The sequence below is a fragment of the Aulostomus chinensis genome, chromosome 2 (genome assembly GCF_037954235.1).
Source record: "Aulostomus chinensis isolate RoL2024-O1b breed Wild chromosome 2, RoL_Achi_v1.0, whole genome shotgun sequence".
NCBI lineage: Eukaryota > Metazoa > Chordata > Actinopteri > Syngnathiformes > Aulostomidae > Aulostomus > Aulostomus chinensis.
In genome coordinates, this window is record NC_141321.1 from 1,227,999 (window position 1) to 1,250,223 (window position 22,225).

The 22,225-nt window shown below is 44.9% G+C and overlaps 1 protein-coding gene across 5 annotated transcripts in view; it reads left to right on the forward strand.

Moving 5' to 3' along the window:
- sh3gl3a (SH3-domain GRB2-like 3a) overlaps positions 1-22,225 on the forward strand; it is a 44,258-nt gene continuing 22,033 nt past the window's right edge. Inside the window, exons 1-2 of one of the 5 annotated variants that reach the window (XM_086222159.1) lie at positions 1-102; positions 210-540. In XM_086222159.1, coding sequence (XP_086078285.1) covers positions 496-540 — 45 coding nt within the window. In that variant the 5' untranslated portion in view covers positions 1-102; positions 210-495. Of the gene's footprint in view, positions 541-8,134; positions 8,271-22,225 lie in introns of all 5 variants that reach the window. The other 4 variants (XM_086222180.1, XM_086222191.1, XM_086222150.1 and 1 more) reach the window with 4 other exon arrangements.

Here is a 22,225-nt window from a genome sequence, read left to right on the forward strand (position 1 = left end):
CGCTTTTATGTGGTTCCAAGAAGACATTTCCCTCAGCTGCTTGTCAGGCAATAGTGGTGACGTCACTAGGTCCAGGAGTCGCCGCTCAAGCCACTTAGCCACGTAAATACTTTCTCCGCTTGTTACTTTCAAATTAAAATGTGAGTGACACGTTTCAGCCTGTCTGATAAACTTTCTCTTGACCACTCAACACGGCACACACTTGGAAGTGAGTGGACGCGTCCCTCAGTGACGTCAAGCTTAGTGTGACTAACTGTAAGAAACAGCACAAACTCAACAATGAAGCTAGTTCCGGTAGACGTGGTGGGGTTCAGCGGTCCCAGCTTGACTCGACTCCTGCAGCGGTCTGGATATGGACCTAGGCACCCTGACCGACTGATGGCCGCGGGGGTGTGGATTCGCTCGGTGCTCTAATAGCTGAGGTTGATTCTAGGTTTATTCTGGGTCTAATCAGGCCGTTAATTTCTAAAGAGGTGACGCGTGTCCGGTGAGAGTATGTCTGTGGCCGGGCTGAAGAAACAGTTCCACAAAGCCAGCCAGGTAAGGAGACACTGCTGCTGCCCAACAACCGTCAGGGTTCGGTTGTCACCTGCTGATACCCACCCACACTCTCCTTTTGTCCGTGTGATGTTTTTGTTTTTTTCTGAATATGATCGGATCGTGTCAGATTCCCTTCTAAAAATGTAACGGTCTGATGTCTTGTAGGTCCATCAGTTAAATCAGTCTTGAGGACTGACTCACTTGACAGCTTCTGTTTCATTTGGCTGGAGATGCAAGAACCTGCTGTCTGTTTTTGACTTGTTCATCTCATCCCTTGGTCAGCTGAGCTGAGCTGGACCTCCAGGAAGTGATGTGCCAGGACCTGAGATGATTGTTAAAAGGACAGACGGGGCTTTGAGATGACAGGCAGGACGACTGAGATTATTTACAGGGTTCTGCCTTAATAGCTTTGATGCTGTGGGACATCAGATATTTAAGTCAAAACCAAGAGAATCCTTTGTTGATTGGGGTTGTAGAAAACAGGATGCTGGTTCCTTCCATTCTGTTCACGTTAGAGAGAGCATAGTATTGCACTACTGGAACATGATTTGAATAGAAACATCAGATTGTGACAGACTGGTGCAGAGAGGAACAGAGACACACTACACTATGAGAAAACAGGTCTGTGGCCATCTCCATGCCCATGATTGACCTCATCAGCTAGACCAGGGGTAGGGAACCATGTGCCATGGAGGGCCGTGTGTATGCAGGTTTTCCTTCCAACCAAACATTTAACAGGTGATTCCACTGATTAACACTCTTCTGTGGCTGAAGGTGTGTTAATCAGTGGAATCACCTATTAAAGTGTTTGGTTGGTTGAAGGAAAAACCTGCTTACACACGGCTCTCCATGGCACATGGTTCCCCACCCCTGAGCTAGACTGTCCAGCTGGATGCCATGAATACAAGTGATCCACCTGTGACCCACTTCCTAAAGTTACCAATCTTTCTTTTAAACCTGGTTTTTGGACTGTTTTGCTTTGTTTTTTTAAGAGGAGCTGCAACATACTCAATTTCAAAAATGGTTCTCCAGAAACAGAAGCATGCATATGAGTATTGTATTAAGGCCATTTCACCATGCTGCGCTGATGAAATCATTGATTTATAGTCACAGCCAATGAGGAAGCCTTGTTATGTGACCTGTAACAAGGAGGAGCACACTTTACAACGTGATGTACCTGGAACACAAGTGATCTCATGGAACTGCATGATGTTACACATGCAATGCATGCTATCATATGTTACAGCATGATGCAACTCTTGCAATGCATGTGATCACATGTTACAGCATGATGCAACAACTGGCACAGAGGGGATCCATGTTACAGTGTGATGCAACACAAGTGATCCCATGTAACAGCAAGATGCAACACATGGAAAAGAGGTAGGCACATGTTACAGAATGATGCAACACCTTAAACACATGCTACCACATGAGGGATTTTTTCTTTTCTCCAGACAAAGCAGTAGGATGACGCAAAGATACCTCGAACATGTTTCAGTTATCAAGTTGCCACCTTCTTCAGAAAACATCATCTGATTCGTTATCAGCTTTTTTTTTTTTTGAGGCGTGACGGTCAGATCTGCTGGGATGGCCAGGTGTTGGTCTCTGGAGCAGGGAATCCCAGGTGTTGGAGAGCATGTATGCCCACTTGTCCTCGTTGATTGTGTCACAGGCGCGCTTTCCGATCTCAATAGCCTCCCTGATCCAACGTTTGTATTTATTGCTCTCTGATACAACAATCCTTGCACTGTCCCAATCCATGATGCAGTTGTTCCTCCTGCAATGGTCCGATATGGCTGATTTTAAGTTTTCCTGTTCTGCCTTTTCTTTTTGTGTTCTCGTGAGTTGTTCCGCTGTTTCTTTTTCACATTCTTTTTGATGTTCATTTTTTCTTTTGTTTCAATGTCCTTGCTGTCTCTCCTATGTATGTTTTATCACATGATCTGCATGGTATCTCATATATCACATCCCTTTTCTCTACTTCTGGCAAACAAAAATCTGCTGTTTTGAATCGGTGGGATCAGGACGGAGTGGACTCTGGTGCCCTATCGATCATTTCCTGGGTCACACCACACCTTTACACTTTCAGACAATAACACTGCAGTGCCCTTTTGTCTTATCAAGTCTGATGGTGTGTCCAAGAGGCCTGCAACTATTGATTATTTTAGTATTCCAATCATCCATGAATGTAACTGGCCGATCTTTAACCGAGAGCAGTTGTTCTGTGTGTGTGTGTGTGTGTGTGTTTTGTAATAGCAGCTGGTAGAACTAATAGCAGGGGGAAAAAAACAAAAAAATTAGATACAACAAGTATCCCACAGAAAGGACAGCTGAATCACACAATACAATAATGAATGGATATGTTCATAGTTAAATTAATGAACACAATAATTAACAGGCTAGTAACAGTCTAGAAAAATAAAAGATAAATGTGCCAGAACATTAATTCAGTTGTAAATTTGATTTCTCTTTCTCAGCATTGACATGTTTGACATCACAAAGACAGTCACTACAGTGGAAAGAAGTGAAAGGTGTTCATACTGCAGCAGAGTGAAGTATCTTAGTGTGATACACTGTAGTTTCAGAATACTTGGTTACTTTTTGTTTATCTCTGGTCTAAATCTTTTATTTACATTTTTGTTATTTTAAACATTACTTTATTAATGGCCGTAATAACCAGACAGATGCTTCATGTAATTTCAATATTTATTGTGAAGAACAATGTCAATGTAGGAGGGGGAAAAAAAGAAAAGAAAAGCAGAACCAAAGTGCTGGTAGCATTGCACCACGGTGCCCAGGGTGGGAGACACTTCCCTCTTCCCTCAGTACGAGAATTCATGATTCTGTTGTTCAGGAGAGTTGAGAGCAGTGGATCTGAGCAAAAATCATTTGTTCCTCCAGTTACACATGTTGAAACTCGTAACATTAGCTTAAACATAATCTGTGTATATTTTCAACGGTAGTAGCAGCAGCATGGAGGACAGTGACAGTGTCTCTGATGTACTTGTGCTCATCAGAATGATGCTGAAGCAAATTTGTGACAGAGGTGATAGACAGTTCTCTAATGTTGGCTGCCGTCTGGGCGCTGCTGCTTTGTCTGCCTCTTAGATCTCTGCTACTAGATTACAAACTCACTCAAATTCCACAACAATGGTTGACAAAGAACATCAGAGCAGTCAGGGTTTTTTTTTTCATTTGAAAGTTCCTATATATCAACAGAAAACAAATAGCCTAGTAATCCATCATTTACAGTATTTTAAAAATCGTCATTCTCAGACGTGAAGGAAGAATGAGGCAGTTTGTTTATCAGCCACATAAGGTTTAAAAAAGAAAGAAACTAGTTTGGACAAGATTTTGAATGTTGCTAACAAGACACTGTATTGACAGTAAAAACAAGCTTACAAGACATCCCTCTCTCAAACTTTTACAAATTCAGTTTCACATCAAATTTACCCACTATTGGTAATTGACACACGCCAGTAAACCGTCTTTAACCCAAGAAAGTCCCATCACAACACATGATAGGGCGTAATTAGCTGGTTGAATTATGTCAGCGGCATCTGAGAGGAGACATTAAGGCAGTGGATCAATCTGAGTCAAAGGCTGCTGTAGTAGGATGTCACGACCCCAGATACACCAGGAACAAACTGCCCAGGGCTTCTGCTCAGCAGCAGCTGCCGAGCTGAAGTAATGCTGCTGGATCTTCTAACTCAGGGGTGTCAAACTGACCCAGTAAAGGGCCGTGTGGCTGCAGGTTTTCATTCCAACCAAGCAAAAGCAACACCTGGTCCAACCAATGAGCCATGTGGACACAGCTTGATTGATTTAAGTAGATTCAGGTGTTGCTTTTGCTTGGTTGGAATGAAAACCTGCAGCCACACGGCCCTTTACTGGATCAGTTTGACACCTGTGTTCTAACTGGACTTAAACTCATTTGCTTGTCATGTCGAAGACTGATTGCCAGCTGCTCTGTAGACTTCACCCCTCTGCCTTCATATAATTAGTGTGATGACCCTGGTTGTCACCCTGCCTGGTCTCTTTTTTTCTAAGTGCCTGTAGGTGGAGGGTCGTCAGGGGAAAAGCAGCACACCTGTGCAGATTGGCTCACCTGCCTTTAAAGATGGCTGCCGACCTCAGCTCATGCGGTCTCTGCCACCATGCTGCTGCCTGGGTCCCTTCAGCTCTCGTCCCTTTAACCTTTTTTGATTTATGCACATATACACTCGTCCACACACTCCAGACACCACTGATGCTACTGACTTCAACACCTCTTGATGTTATGTTTGGATGCCCAAATACATGGCCAATAAAGGGTTAACTTACCTTCTGTGTGAGCTTCCATTATAGGATAGATCTTTCCAAGCAGGATCAGAAGGAGTTTCTCATAGCAACTTTAACAGACCAGCTAGAGCAGTCTCAGATTTTGCAAGGCCAAGCAGACTCTAGTCAAGAAACAGTCAGTGATAAGGCCACAGGGGGAGCAGCTGTTGGTCCTGTGTCATCTGGGGGTGTAAGTTTTCTTTTGTCTGACTTTGGTGCGCTGACCTTTGAACAGAGGAAAGAAATCTTGCTGTTACAGAGTGAGCGTGCTAGGGAGCTAGAGTTAGAGCTTGAAAAGCTGAAGGTGACTGCAAAGTTGCGTGAAGCTGAATTGCAGCAGGAGCGTTACAGGTTAGATCTTGTTAGGGATGGTAAGTTTTCTCCAGTGTCTCCTGGGGGTTCCCCAGCCACATTTGATGTAGCTTATAACTTGAGGTTGCTACCTAGATTCAGTGAGAAGGATGTGGATACTTTTTTTTGCCTGTTTGAGCGGCTCAGTCAGTCACGGCAGTGGTCTGATTCAGAGAAGACATTGCTTTTACAGTGTATTTACTGGTAAAGCTCAGCAAGCTTGCTCTGTGCCAAGTGGAGCTGACAGTCAGGACTATCGCAAAGTTAAGTCTGCTGTGTTGAAAGCTTATGAACTGGTGCCGGAGGCGTACCGACAGCAGTTTAGGAGGTTAAGGAAGTCAGAAGGGCAGACGTATGTAGAATTGGTTCGTGAGCTGACTGTGCAGTTTGATCGGTGGGTTTCAGCTTCAGAAGCAGAAAGCCTAGAGAAGTTGAGAGAACTTGTTCTCTTGGAGCAGTTCAAAAATATCCTTCCTGAACGTGTTACCACCTACCTGAACGAGCATCAGGTTAGTGAGGTGACAGAGGCGGCAGGGTTAGCTGATGAGTACACCTTAACTCATAGAATGCATGCAGGGGGGAAGAGTGACTGGGTGCGTAGAGAGGACTTCTCTACCGGCCGCCCAGTCAGGGGGGTCGAGGTGGAGAGCCCAGTGTTTAGGCCCTCACTAGGCTGGCGTGGTAAGGAGACAAACCGGACTTGTAACTTTTGTTTGGGGAAAGATCACTGGAAAAATGAGTGTCCAGTACTGAAAGCTAAAAACAAGTCATTCCGATATAGTCGGGGTCCTAAGTCGGTTGCTCTTGCCGTTTCTGTCCATCCGGTAGTTAGGGATGAGGTTATAGCTGCTGTGACGTTGCATACTGCCCCTAAGCCAGCTGCTGTGGCAGTTTCTGACTCAGGCCCAGATCAGCCCGAGTTACACCCTCCGGCCTGCCTGAGTTGAGAGGACTGTGATCCAGGTTATGCACCTTACGTTTGTGAAGGTCATGTGTCTTTGCCTGGCAGTGACAGGAAAGTGCCGGTCAAGATTTTGAGAGACACCTGGGCGCTGGAGTCAGACATTGTGGAGTCTGTTCTCCCATTTTCTTCAGAAACGGACACAGGGAGTTCTGTGCTATTTCGGGGGATGGGTATCAAAGTGTCGTCTGCTCCTCTTCATCGGCTGATGTTGCACTGTTCTTTAGTGCAGGGTGAAGTTGCCATGGGCGTCAGGCCTGAATTGCCGGTACCAGGAGTTTTGGGGAATGATTTAGCTGGTAGCAGAGTATGGTCTGTCTCCATCACCTGTGGTTACTTCTAAGCCTGTAGTGCGAGAGCTGGCTGACCCCGAGCAGAAGCTCACTGGGGTGTTCCCATTCTGTGCAGTCACTCAAGCCCAGACCGGGAAAGTACTGGTGCCACAGGAGGCCAAAGCTGAGTCAGGGGAGGTTGTTTCGCTTTCTGTTTTTCCACTTTGTCTCTTGCCGTGAGTTGGTAGAGCAGCAGCGAGAAGATCTTTCATTGCAGGAGCTCCAATCTCAAGTTCGCCCTGCCAGTGAAATGACCAGTGCAGCCCATGGGTATTTCCTACAAGAGGGGGTATTGGTAAGGAAATGGTTGCCTCAAGGTGAGAGTTTTGCTGGAGAGCCAATATTCCAGATTGTAGTACCAGCCAAACTGAGAGGAAATGTTTTGCAAACAGCTCATGATGATGTTGCAGGGCATTTGGAAGTGCAAAAAGCATACAACCGGGTGCTGAAGTATTTTTACTGGCCTCGGCTGAAGAGGGATATCGCTGCATACATTAAGACTTGTCACACTTGTCAGTTTACAGGTAAACCAAACCATTAAACCTGTTTCATTTGTCTCCTATTCCTGCAGTGTCCGCCCCGTTTGAGCACCTGCCGATAGACTGCGTTGGCCCTTTGCCCAAGTCTAAATCTGGGAGCTCTTTCCTGCTGACCGTGATGTGCCAGATGACGCGGTATCCAGCTGCATATCCCCTGCGTAATATAACGACTAAATTGGTGGTGAAGGCTTTGAGTCAGTTTATCTCAGTCTCTTGTATTCCTAAGGTTATTCAGTCAGACCGGGGTACAAATTTCACTTCACAGGTGATGGCAGAGATTTTGAAACGACTCCATGTGAAACATTCCACCTCTAGTGCCTATCATCCTCAGAGCCAGGGAGCTCTTGAGAGGTTTCATCAAACCCTGAAATCATTGTTGCGGTCCTAGGAGGGGTTACTTTGGTTATTACTGGCTGCCGGGGAGGTGGTTCATTCCAGTACAGGTTTCAGCCCAAATGACTTGGTTTTCGGACACCATGTTAGAGGCCCATTAGCGGTACTGCAGGAGGAATGGCAGGTACCTTACCCTCCAGTTAGGCTGGTGGACTATGTTAATGGTTTTAAAAAGCGGCTCTTTGAAGCTGTGAGGATGGCGAAAGAGAAGTTGGGAGCTCCTCAAAAGAAGATGGAGGGGTTATATGATCGGCGTACTGAAGCACATGTTTTTTCCCCAGGTGATCAAGTGTTAGCCTTGCTGCTTCTGGTGAACTCCCCTTTTCAGGCTAAGTTTGTGGGTCCCTATTTGGTGGTCCGGCGGATGACAGAGTAGAATTATGTCATAGCCACCCCAGATAGGGGGAAGGCTAGTCAGCTGTGCCACATAAACCTGTTAAAGCCCTATTTTTCTCGCTCTTGTCCTGCAGAATTGGGAGTAGGGGTAACCTCAGTGGCTGTGGCAGCGCCTCCTTGGGTCACTGGGACTCAAAGAAGCCAGGGTTGAGGAGCTTGAGGTCACTGACTGTATGATACAAGGGCGGTTGAAGAATTCAGAGTCTCTGAATAAGCTTGAGTTGTTGTTGGGTCAATGCCACCATCTGAGTGAACTGAGATGTGTTCTTTGATCAGGTCATATACTTCCCTTTTTTCAGATGTTCCTTCACGAACAGACTTGGTGGAGCATGACGTTGAGGTGGGAGATGCTGCCCCTGTAAAGCAACGCTTCTATAGAGCCTCACCTGAAAAACGTGAGCAGCTGGAGTCAGAGGTCAGATATGTTGGAAGCAGGTATTGCTGAACCGTCCTATTCTATGTTTGTTGGTTGCAAAGCCAGATGGCACCTTTAGGCCTTGTACTGATTTTAGGAAGGTGAATGCCATAACTAAGCCAGATAGCTATCCCCTTCCTCGGATGGAGGATTGCGTTGATCAGGTGGGTTCAGCCAAGTTTGTAAGTAAATTTGATCTCCTTAAAGGTTACTGGCAGGTACCCCTGACTCCACGGGCTCGAGAGATTGCTTTGTGTTTCACATCTTCTGGGTTGTATTCATACACGGTGATGCCTTTTGGGTTAAGGAATGCCCCTGCCACATTCCAGCGCCTAATGAACAGGGTGGTTTCTGGACTTAAAGGGTGTGCTGTGTATTTAGATGATGTGGTGGTGTACAGTAACACTTGGCCAGAGCATGTGCAGCATGTTCAGGCCCTGTTCGATCGTCTGTCCTGGGCAAACCTCACAGTGAACTTGGCAAAGTGTGAGTTCACCAAGGCCACTGTGACATACCTGGGTAAGGTGGTTGGGCAGTCACAGTCGCTGTCACTGGTCATATTCAACGGACACATTTCTGCTTGTCTTGTCTTGTGCCTAATGATAGCACCAGAATTAGTCTTCCATGAACCAGTCTGCCATCCAGTCCCCCATCAAGCTGGCTTGCTCTCCCTGCCTCCCCTACCAGAAGCTTCCTTCTTCAGCTGTTATTAACATTTCCGTGTTTCCCACATTTTGTATTGTAAACTGTTTTCTTGTCTGTAACAACATCTACTGCACGTCTGTCCGTCCTGGGTGAGGGATCCCTCCTCTGTTGCTCACCCTGAGGTTTCTCAGATTTTTCCCTGTTAAAAGGGTTTTCTATGGAGTTTTTCCTCAGTCGATGTGAGGGTCTAAGGGCAGAGGATGTTGTTATGATGCCATGTGAAGCCCTTTGAGACAAACTGTTTGTGAAAACGGGCTATACAAATAAAATTACCTTACCTTACCTTACCTTGTGCGGCCTGTACAGGCAAAAGTGGAGGCTGTTGAGGTTTCCTCCTCCCACTACTAAGAAGGAGCTTGCTAGGTTTCTGGGAATGGTTGGTTACTATCGAGGGTTCTGTGAGAACTTCTCAGCAGTAGCTGCTCCATTAACTGACCTGGTGAGCCCAAAGGTGACATTTCAGTGGTCAGATAGATGTCAGAGAGCTTTTGATGGGGTTAAAGCGCTCCTATCTTGTACTCCAATGCTTGCAGCTCCCCGTCTTGATGAGCCATTTCAGCTCCAGGTGGATGCTAGTAATACAGGTGCTGGTGCCGTGTTATTGCAGCAGGCTGTGTGTGGTACTGAGAGGCCGGTCTGTTATTTCTCACGCAAGTTTAACTCCTCTCAGTTGAACTACTCGATAGTTGAGAAAGAGGCACTTGCATTAATTTGGGCCTTACAGCACTTTGAGGTATACATTGGTAGTGGGTGTAGGCCTCTAGTGGTGTATACTGACTACAGTCCTCTAACGTTTCTGCATTCCTTACAGAATCCTAACCAGCGGCTGATGAGGTGGTGCCTGTTCTTACAGCCTTTCTGTGACGTATCTAGACATCTGGCACCTGAAAGGGTCTGACAATGTTGTTGCTGATGCACTGTCAAGAGCGACACCTTAGCGTGGTTTTGGTTCCCGTCTCCCTGTCTTCCACTGCTTCTCTCTCCTGCCTCTTAAATATGCTTCTCAGGTGCCCAGTTGCCGAGTCAGAGTGGGTTAGCAGAAATTGGGCAGAGGTAGCTGTGTAGCCTTAGCGCCTGGGTAAGATGCTTTGGTTTTCTCTATTGAAGGGGATTTTGCTACTATATTTGTTGGAGTTCCCATTATAGGCTTGGTCAAGGATCACACCCTGTTTTTATGGGGGGGTTGTGATGACCATGGTTGTCACCCTGTCTGGTCTCTTTTTTTCTGAGTGCCTGTAGGTGGAGGGTCGTCAGGGGAAAAGCAGCACACCTGTGCAGATTGGCTCACCTGCCTTTAAAGATGGCTGCCGACCTCAGCTCACGCGGTCTCTGCCACCATGCTGCTGCCTGGATCCCTTCAGCTCTCGTCCCTTTAACCTTTTTTTGATTTATGCACATATACACTCATCCACACACTCCAGACACCACTGATGCTACTGACTTCAACACCTCTTGATGTTATGTTTGGATGCCCAAATACATGGCCAATAAAGGGTTAACTTGCCTTCTGTGTGAGCTTCATCTTTTGATTCAAGCTTGAGCCGGCTTGTAACATTAGTGTGAGCTTGGGTTACCATGCATCCCTTAAAAAATGGAATCATCCTGGATTTGACAATTCAATGTCCCATTTTTACTGTAATTTCATCTCACACCCATTGCGCAAAGAAACCACCCTACTATACATCGGCTTGTCTTCACCACAGATCGTCACTCCATCTCTGCCCAAGACCAATACGGCGATAACGCCTACTAAAATCTTTTTGTGTGATACCAGGAATCGCTGTGCTACCCATGAATTATGAGTCTTTTACCGTTTGTCAACTTTGCAGGCTTCAAGGCTGCCTATGTTTCCATTGGAGGAAAAGAACTGATGTTATATTCTCAATCAACATGGAAAATAGCATTGTACCTTTTATAATTTTAAGTGTTTTTTGGGGATGGGCCTATTGTGTGTTGTTTTTTTTTGTAGCTTTTTTTGATTATAAAAGCATTCTCAATAACTTGATCATCATGAGCTGTCATGATAATCATGAATGTGTCCTGTTTGTAATGTAAATAAAATAATTGTTTTATGATAAAAGTTAAATTCCACTTTGAAATGAGATCAGTATGTTCCAATGAAATTTTGATAATATAATTAGAACTATGGGGATTGTATGATCACAATTATGTCAAACATAATAAAAACAATACATTTTCCTACTGTCCAATGCCTAGTGTTAGTTTTATATTTAAGAAGCACACTGTCCCATATTGATTAGTTATATAAAATTTTAACAATAAAATGCCTTTTTAATTTGATTTTGATTTGAGGTGTTTTGATTGTCACTACAGTTGTAGGGCTTGCAGCTTGCTTCCACTTTTCCTGTGTTGCTGTAAGCGTGTGATGTCACTCCCTGTTACTGCGTGTTGCTGAACATAGTGCCTTGCTTTTTTGCGCCAGCTAAAGTTTGATCAGCCCTGCTAATTCCTTATTAAGCTGATTAATAACCTGCCAAACCTACATACATAATTGCATTATTTGGCCGAAGTTTATAAGACCATCTGTCTTGTAGCGAATGTCTTTCTCCACTTTGAGCTAGCGATGGCTTCTCTCTTTCGCTCTCCTCTCTCCGACTCAGTTTGCCATATGTTTAGTTACTCCTCTGCCTCCTGTAATGATGCTGATAAGTGTGTTAAATGTAGTTTGTTTGTAGTGCTGGAGGTGAGGCTTGGCAAGGTTGAATTGGACCTGCGGTGGCTCCACACTGATGGATCCAAACAATTAGTCACTAGAGCTAGCTAGCCCCCATTAGCTGGTGCGGACCTCCTAGCTTAGCTTCTAGCTTAGCCCCCACTAGCGTTCCCCTGGCTGAATCAGGGCAGCTGAGTGACTGTCTAAAGGAAGCATGGTCCTAAGCAGAAGCCTACTGTCAGTGACCAACCACCGGTTGATGTTTTGAATAGGTTCTCCCCACTCAGCGACACACCCGCTGAGAAGACGACTGGAAATTGGAAGTTCCATTCTGAGAAATGTGAAATTAGCGACACCAGCGACCACAGTCAAATGTATTCCAGGGGCAAGAGCGGGCGACGTCAAGTCAAATCTAAAACTGCTGGCGAAAAGTAAACGTAAATATGATAAATTTGCTTTTCACATTGGTGGTAATGACATTCGACTATGCCAGTCAGAGGTCACAAAATAAATGACGAGTTGGTGTGTACATTTGCAAAGGCAATGTCAAACTCCGTAGTGTTTTCTTGACCCCTGCCTAATCAGACCAGTGACGATATGTTTAGCCGCATGTCATTATTTAACCCCTGACTATTGAGGTGGTGTCCAGTAAACCAAGTGGGCTTCATAAAACTTTCTGGGGGAGACCTGGTCTGCATTCATCCTACGTTGGATGGAGCTGCTCTCATTTCAAATATGGCCCAGTTTATGATAGAACCAAAACCCTGACAACCCAGAGTTCAGACCTGGAGGCAAAGCTGACGTCTTACACGCTTCTCTGCGTGTCCACTCGGGCAGTTACCCACCTAAACCTCACAGAGACTGTGTCTGTCTACCGATTATGTCAGTTTATTCACTCTAATTCTATTGTAGAGGAGTCAATAAGAAAAACATAATCAAAATTAACACGTCCACCAAATTATTTCAAAGTATATGAAAATTAGATGGAGACTATTAGATATCAGATCTCTGGTGCCAAAAACTGTTTTAGTAAATGATTAAATATCTGAAAATTTCATTGACTTGCTCTGTCACACTGAAACCTGGCTGTGTGAAGATAAGAGTCACGTGAATCCTCAAATTCTTTGAGGCTCTGGTCAAGGAGGTGGAGTTGCTGCCATTTTTGACAGAAGTCAAGTGATAAGTCCCAAACCCAAAATAAGTTTCAGTTCATTTGAAAGCCTGATTCTCAGTTTGTCTCATCCAGCCTGGAAAACACTATAGCCGCTTTTATTTATTATTGTGAACCACCCTCCTGGTCCTTACTCTGAATTCTTATCTGAATTCTCAGAGTTTATATCCAGTTTAATTCTTAAAACAGATATCAGCTGCAGGGTTACTTGTGGTCCCAAGAGTTTCTAAAAGTAGAAAGGGAGCCACAGCCCCCAGTTATCAGGCTCCCCTCCTGTGGAACAGTCTCCCAGTTTCAGTCCGGGATGCAGACACCCTCTCTATGTGTACCAGCAGACTTAAGACCTTCATTTCTGATAAAGCTTGTAGTTAGGTCTGGCTTAGGCTAGCCCTTAGATATGCTGCTATCGGCTTAGACTGCCGGGCTATGTTCCATGGTGCACTGGGCTTCTCTTTCCTCTGTCCTCCTGTATGTGTTATACATAAATCATACTCATATGTGTTACCAACTCGTCTTCTTCATCCGACCCTTTGGGCTCCTCACATCCCAGATCCCAGGTGCTGCCAGAGGAGGCTACAGACCTGAAGAGCCTCAAGCTGCCACCTGTAGCACCACCTGCTCACATCCCTGTCTGTCCATCAGTCTCTTCCCTTTCTCTTCTTCTTGAACTCTCTCCCTCTCTTTTCCTCTGTATATCTGATTTCCGCTGTTATCTGTCTTTGTCTCCATCCCACTCTCCTGCTGTCTTTCCCCCAACCAGTCAAAGCAGATGGCCGTCCCCACTGAGCCTGGACCTGCACAATGTTCCTGCCTGTTAAAAGGAAGGTTGTGGTCGCTGTTGTTGCCTGATGTGCTGCTGATGGAGAAATGTTGGGTGCAAATTGATTGGAGTGTGGTACTAGACCTGCTCTTCTTGTAAAGTGTTGTGAGATCATTTTGGTTGTGATTTGGCGCTATATAAGTAAAACTTACTTGACATGACTTTTATTATTAGGGCCTGAGCCAGAAGGTACTTCTGGCGAAGACCCTATTATGTTTGCTTGGCAGAGCAACACATTAGCAGCACTAAAAACACTAAAAACACCCACTAAACAGTGTCCCAGGCCCCCCCAACACCCATGAGGCAACTGGGCCAGACGGCCCGGAGCCAGTTTTCACATACACACCCATTCAAAACCTGGTATTATACTGTTCTTGCTCTCAATGAGTGCGCGCTATATGCGCATAATGCGCATAACGCGCATAATTAGGGCCTGAGCCAGAAGGTACTTCTGGCGAAGACCCTATTATGTTTGCTCGGCAGAGCAACACATTAGCAGCACTAAAAACACTAAAAACACACACTAAACAGTGTCCCAGGCCCCCCCAACACCCATGAGGCAACTGGGTCAGACGGCCCGGAGCCAGTTTTCACATACACACCCATTCAAAACCTGGTATTATACTGTTCTTGCTCTCAATGAGTGCGCGCTATATGCGCATAATGCGCATAACGCGCATAATCTAATTTGACCCCCTGAACATGCATGAAATTCGCTGAAATTTGGCACAATCGTTCGGTATGTCTCAACATTCACTAATCAAAAACAAAAACGCCACTAAAGTCTATAGCGCCACCTAGGGAGCCACACAAATAAAAGATAATTTTTTTTAATTTCGCGCGCTATAACTCCTCACACAAAACTCCCACAGACATGGGACCAACACCGTTGGACTCGTCTCATCAAGACGAACAATTCTTACACTCTGACCCCTCACCTATCTCCAACAGAATGTCCACAAATTGGACAAAACTGTCAAAATCAGGACTTTTTTTACTCCCCGAACAAAATCTATCTCCTCCTAAACCGTAAATGCCAGGGCTTCCAAACTTTCACACATTACTCTCCCAACTGTGCTCTTCAAAAATCTTTAAAGGCTAATATACTACGCGCTCGGTTTGGATTTTATAAGCCCTCAAAGTGGGGGAGACACGTTTTACGCTTACAATGGAAGTCAATGGGGAGGCCGTGTCCTCTCATGGTACATACTCTCGAACAAATGCTTCTCACGTCTATACCATACATCGCACAGCTTTTAAAAACATATCACTGTATTCCTGACAAAAATCCCTACAAAAATATGGTATTTTGTGTTACTTTCCACCAACGTAGGCCGAGTTATTCAGCTTTTACACACTACATTTCTCTTAATCCTCCACTCTCTCCACTCTAGCACAGATCAAAGAAAGTGCAGCGGGGGAGGGGTTCTTAATGGGCCAGCTGGCAGCTCTGCTCTCAGCTCTGCTCTCAGCTCTGACAGAGATGGCAGAGATTTGTTTACTGTAGTCATGGAAACCACAATTGGAGCTTCTCTGCCCTCACGTACATACTCTCAAACAAACACTTGTCGCTTCTAAATTAAAACACTCACACCTTCAAAAAGCACACCATTGAATTCCTGAGAAAAAACTCTACGCACTGATGTCTTTACATTCCACTTTTGACCCATATATGCAGAGTTATGACTGTGTTTCACAGTTAAACTGCCAAATCCTCCTCTGCTCTCCACTCTGACAGAGATGGCAGAGAGCGAGCAGAGAAGGGAGGGGCTCTTAAAGGGCCGGCTCTCAGCTCTGCTCTCACACTGTGCAGCGCACTGAGGCTCGTATGTCCTAAACTACAAGGCCTAGGGATTTGCCGATTACACCGTTGGATTCGGGCCGGTGTCAAGGACGCGGCCGTAGGCCGCGCGGGGGCTCAGGCCCTAACAACGCTGCTTGCAGCTTTAATCTGAATTTACTATTTCAACTGTTTGACTTCTTTTTAGTACATAAATTTGTTAAAGGACCAATATTGTAGTTCAGCCTGTGTTCACGCACATGTAAATAATTCAAACTGTTAATTTGTTGTTTTACTTCCCCTGCTGTAGGTTACAGCAGTTGAGTTAATGCAGCTGTATCACACTGTGAAGCACATGCAAACTTAATCAAAGATTCTGCATGATTTCAAAATTGGAAAGAAAATGTCCCCAGGAGGAACAAAGGCACAGCTTAAAGACATACTTGCTCTGAAGGTAATGGGTAATGTTCGTAATGTGTCAACATCAGGTAAACCCCTCCCATTCTCCATATGAACTAATGCATCAAATATAGGGAACAGGAAGATGTTTGCCAGTCCATGGTAGGGCCAACACATATAGACGGACAACCACTGACTCTCACAGCCACACCTATGGTCAATTTAGAGTCATACAGCAATCCCTTGAAAAAATGTTCTTGTCAGTAGAATAAATGACTGCAGCAAGTGCAGATAATATGAAGGTAAATGATGGAATCTACAACTCTGTTTTCACCCCCCTGAAGAACTGTAAAGCATACTGTCGACCTGCTCCCTGTAGATATGGAAAATGTTGTTCTGATGATTTATGGCTTCTGTTCCACATCTGCTTGAAGAGAATCCCTCAGAGACTTTTGCCGGCTTTGCCATGTGGAGTTTCATGAGATTCTGAGACACATTACAACAATGTGGCTTTCCTTAAATCCAGCCATCACCCACCTCATGCTGATGTGGACTACTCTGAGGGCATATTTATCACCCTGGGGGATGAGTGTCCCAGACAGATCAGAGCTTGGTCAAGGCTCGGTGAAGACACAGCTGAGGAAGGAGGTGATGTTGTGGAGGTTTACCACCTATTTTGCAGGAACATCCTCTCCCTCTTTGATGGAGCTATAAAGAAATTGGAAAATGATTCAACTGCCTATCTTGAGTGTCATTCCATCATTGTAACCTCAAGCAAAAACTCATGCAGAGACGGGATTCTACAATTTCATTTAGTAGACACTTTTGTCCAAAGTGATGTACAACACAAGGAAGAATTTAGACTGGAGATAACCGGTTTTATGGCTACTGGATAACAGGGAGGCTTCAGCGTTTCTGTCCACAGGATGCAAACATGGCAATGGCAGACTTCACAGCATTTCAGAACACTGCCATTGCATACGAGGCTTCTCTCTGTTACATGGCACACTTACCTTCAGTGGTATTGATAATGTCCTCATCCTTAAAGTCAACATGGATGAACTAAATGATGAATGCACCATAGCAAAAACCACTCTGAAGGGGCTCAAGACACAATTTCAGAAGATGAAAGTCCAAAGGTGTAGCATCCAGTTGGATGTCCATTTTTCAAGCAAGTGACTTGCTTAACTTTCTGTCCATCATCAGCCACATCCTGAGCATTCCAGCTTCCATTGGTTATGTCAAAAGGACCTTTTTCAAAATGGCCAACAATTGCCTGACAGCAGAACCAGATGCTCCATGGAGCTCCTGGTCACTCTTAACATTGACAGATACTGTGTTGAAGTTTACCACAGTATATTGAAAGACACACAGCTACTTAGTGCTGCAAGATGTGACAAGAGGTACACCTGGAAAAATAAGTACCACACAATGAGGAAGACAGAAAAAACTGTTTACCATAAGAGAGCCCCTCCTGTCAGACATCTGAAGACATTAAAATACTGTTTGGACCAAAAAATTCTGTGTCTGACATGTTTTCTTTTTGAGCCCAGAACCAGCCTGCAGCCTCTCCTGCCCTCCACTGCTGTTGCACTCAGCTGCTTCTGTTTATCAGTCAAAGATACTCAAACACAGCTGATATACAGACGCACATTCAGGAGACGTTTATTGTTCCTCTTCCTGTAGGAAGGCACTTTATATAATCTATCTATATATATTACTAAGACTTGTCAAGAAAAGATCCAGTAATTAGTGCAATTTGGGGGAAAGTCATTATTTTCTCATTATGGAAATAAAAGTTTCCATTGTTGAAAGATTTATTTATTATGTTTTATATTCTGTCAATTTTTTGCCCTTAAACTGAAAATTGATATCAACAAAATTGGTATCAACAAATCACACCAACACCACACCACACCAACAAAATAATCAGTAATCAGTATCAGCAAAAAAAAATGCAATCGGTGCAGCTCTAATCATTGTTCATGAAGCACTTTAAATTTATCTATGAATGTAAGTTCTTTCTTGCACATTTAAATGAATGATTTATCAGCAGTGGTGTAGCACCCTGGAGCTCTGGCCCATTGTGGTTGGGGTCCCAAGGACTGCAGGGCAACCTTTACGTTTATACATGAGAGGTGGCAACACTAGCATGAGCTTTGAAGCTTTGTTGCAGGTACCTGTACCTAACAAAACACGCCTGCCTTGAACTGCAAGTGAATCAAACAGATCTGATTTGTTTGTAGAGCTGTTCCAGCCCTTGAAGGTGTTGGTTTCAAGTCATAGCTGCTGTAACTACAAGATGGGGGACTCTGGAAAACCACCTGCTTGTTTTGTAGATATGAAAAAACACAGCATCTTAGCTTCACGTGATCCTGCACAAGTGAACATTTATACCCTGGTTACACTGCTTCTGTAGCAGTTGACCAAGCAGTTAGTATGCTGCCTGACTTATGGAATGGTGATTCAGAAGGAGAGTAAGATCATCAGCTTCAGGGACGCAAGTGGACACGTGTTTCTCTGCTCAGGATGTGTCTCTGGTGAGCAGTTACCTGGACAGGAGTTTCAACCTGTCATGACACCTGCCAAGTCTGTTTTCTGATAAATCCCCTCTTTTTGTTGCTGTGAAGCCCATCCCACTTGTGCTTGGAGTCAGAGAGCAGTCGAATTCCCTGAAATGCAATGGTGGTGTATGGTGCTGTGTAGTAAATATAGCGAAACAATACACCACCTGCTGTCTCACACACACTTACTCTCCAACCTACACACACAAGGGAACTCCCTCATCCAGTGGGAGACTGCTGACTCCTGATACTCCACAGTCATGTTAGGTATGATTCTGTTACTGCTACTTCCCCTCATAAGTTCTCAGACACAGTGGACAGATGCAAGATAAGAGCATTTGCTAGGCGGCTGAAAACAATAGCCCAACAACAGAGAGGCACATCACAAGTCATGCATCCGCTGGAGCGCCCAGTGACCCAATGCGTGAAGCCGAACAGTTCAAAGCCCAGGAGTATTTGCTTGATTTTAACACTTTTATTTCCAGTAATAAAATGCCGTTAATATGTTTTCTGTGAAATTATGTCCTTGTGTACCCAGTAGAGGGCGCTCCGACTTCTCTCATGTCACGCCCCACAGCAACCCCACAAGTGAGAGTGAAAAAGTGTACAGTACTTAAAAGGTAACAGCGCACGCATACTAAAACCAAGCAGTTTGCCTCAATGGTAGGTTTATATTAACTTTTTCTTCGTCTTCTTCGTCGTCCTCCGCTTCATCCGGTGGGTCCGGGTCGCGGGGGCAGCAGTCTCAGCAAGGAAGCCCAGACTGCCCTCTCCCCAGCCACTTCAACCAGCTCTTCTGGGAGGATCCCGAGGCGTTCCCAGGCCAGCCGAGAGATATAATCCCTCCACCGTATCCTGGGTCGGCCTCGAGGCCTCCTCCCAGTTGGACATGCCTGGAAAACCTCAAGAGGGAGGCGCCCAGGAGGAATCCTCACCAGATGCCCGAACCACCTCAACTGGCTCCTCTCGACATGGAGGAGCAGCGGTTCTACTCTGAGTCCCTCCCGAATGACTGAGCTTCTCACCCTATCTCTAAGGGAGAGCCCAGCCACCCTGCGGAGGAAACTCATTTCGGCCGCTTGTATTCGCGATCTTGTTCTTTCGGTCATTACCCAAAGCTCATGACCACAGGTGAGGATTGGAACGTAGATTGACCGGTAAATCGAGAGCCTCGCCTTTTGGCTAAGCTCCCTCTTCACCACAACAGACTGGTTTAGCAACCGCAAGACTGCGGATGCCGCCCCAATCCGCCTGTCAATCTCCCGCTCCATTTTACCCTCACTCGTGAACAAGACCCCGAGATACTTAAACTCCTCCACCTGAGGTAAGACTTCCCCCCCGACCCGGAGTGGGCAAACCACCCTTTTCCGGCTGAGGACCATGGCCTCAGACTTGGAGGTGCTGATTCTCATCCCAGCCGCTTCACATTCGGCTGCAAACTGTCCCAGCAAGAGCTGGAGGTCGTGGCCCGATGGCGCTAAGAGGACTACGTCATCCGCAAACAGCAAAGACGACATCCTCCCGCCACCAAATTTTATATTTTATATCAACTTTTTGTGAAATAAAAAAAATAACTTAATAAGTCACCCATTTCCCATGACATGCCTTGTTGTGTCTGTCACGCTTCACTTCTAGTAATAATATCAGTCGAGTGTGAATATGTTAGCAAGCTAAAGAAAGTCAGGATATCCTCGCATAAATATTAGCTACCTTGCAAAACTATTAAACTGAGTCAGTCACGGCACCATGAATGATGTAACAGCAACGTAACAATACCTCAAACTAATATTAAGCTCACCCAGGCTGGTATCAGACTACATAAAACCGGAGCAAATTAGAATGATGCTTCATCGCCGTACAAAAACTTTTGTGTGCTGCATTTGTTTTCAGCAGCGTGAAGACTGTTATTTTTCATTTGTGGCGTTGAGGAGGAAAAGGCGTTTCTGGTGGAAGTTATAAATTACCGGAGTTAAGAAAATGGGAACGTTGCATGTTGCGAGGACATGAGAGGCCTACTACAAATCCTGTTTTAGACTTTTATGACGCTGTTTATTCACCTGCCTCTCACCTACAGATACAAACTTACTGACCTCTTAATTAGACACTGTGCAATGTAATTCACACCGATAAAAGCCCTACTGTGAATTCTACTTAAATGTATTACTTTGTAAATGTTGACACGAGGGTTGTCAAAAGTGTCGATACCCAGATATTATTCAGTACTATTAGCATTGTCACTCATTTGCAAAAGTATCGATACCAACGGCACCGTCTTCGCCCGCAGTTGTTCCACAGCCTCACTCAGCACCGCCGCACATGCACTACCTCTTTGCTCCTCCTCGTACTAGAAGCTCGACGTGTGTAGGACAGAGCTGGCGAAACATGACAAGTGCTGTTGCTGGACCTTCGCGACCAATTTTGGTCGAAAATGTCAAAACCGAATGCGCAGCATGGAAGTATTATGCACACGAGGCAAACAGTGAGGGGAAGTCGTAGGTATTAACAGGCCTGTTTGCAAGCACAGCTACAAGGCAGTGGCAACAAAGTCAAGTAGCACGAGCAACTTGACAAAACACCTGAAAGATAGACACTCCATTCTGTACACCGACTTTGCGAGAGGTCACTAAAGCTCACATTTCAACAACATTGAAGTATTAAGCATTATTATGATCAGCACTCTCAAGTTTGCTTTCTCTGTGGGCGTGAGATGTGAGAGCGGGGAGTTGGATCATAGATGTTTTGTTTTGTTTGTACTCATTTTCAGCTATTTTTCCCAGCATCAGCTAGGCTACATGCTATATACTTCACCATGACTGAATGTGATATTTAAGGTTGACAAAGACAGTCATGTGCAAGAAGCGTTTATATTGACTGTATCATACTGCGAATGTGTAAGACTAGAGGGCTCTGAATTACGTTGACTGACGCAGGCGCAGACCTTAATGTCAACCGCTTAATTAACTCGTGTTATAATTGATGTCATATGTAATTCTTAAATATGATTAAAGGCTGCACGGTGGTGCAGTGGTTAGCACTGTGGCCTCATAGCGAGAAGGTTACGGGTTTGACTCCCGGCTCAGGCACGGGATCTTTCTGGGTGAGTCTCCATGTTCTCCCTGTTCCTGCGTGGGTTCTCTCTGGTACTCCAGCTTCTTCCCACCATCCAAAGACATCAATTTGGGGATGAGGCTGATTGAATGCTCTAAATTGACCGTAAGTATGAATGTGAGTGTGAATGGTTGTTCGTCTCTGTATGTTGGCCCTGTGATAGACTGGCGACCTGTCCAGGGTAAACCCCGCCTCTCGCCCGTAGGTGCTGGGATAGGCTCCAGCCCCCCGCAACCCTTATTTGGAAGACAACGATGGATGGAAATATTGTTAAAAAATATTTTCATGCCTATTATTTCTATCATATTTTTCCCTGTGGTATCCAAAATGCTATTGAGTATGGAGTGTTTTCCTTGGCATAGGTGTGGAATATTGAAATTCTAGTGCTGTAACCCTTGTTGACACTGTCAGAGAGACTTCTTTATGTTACTCAGATAATACTGGGTGTTGCCCTTTCATTTAACAAAATTTAATTTAATTAAATCTTTGTAAAAAGTTTTTTTGGAACTATATTTAAGCCATCAAAAGCAGGTATTTTGTCTTTTTATATATGAAAAATGTAAAAAAAAAAAATTTAATCGGCTGATATATCGGTTATCGGAATTTTTGATTCCCCAATATTTATTTATAGGCTTCTGCCACAAAAAATCCATATTGTCAGGCCCTAGTTTTTAATGGCATGAAGGCAGTTAACCAAAGATGGTGGAGGGAGCCGAGTGGACGTGAGGTGCTGAGGTAAAGCTGGGAGTCATCA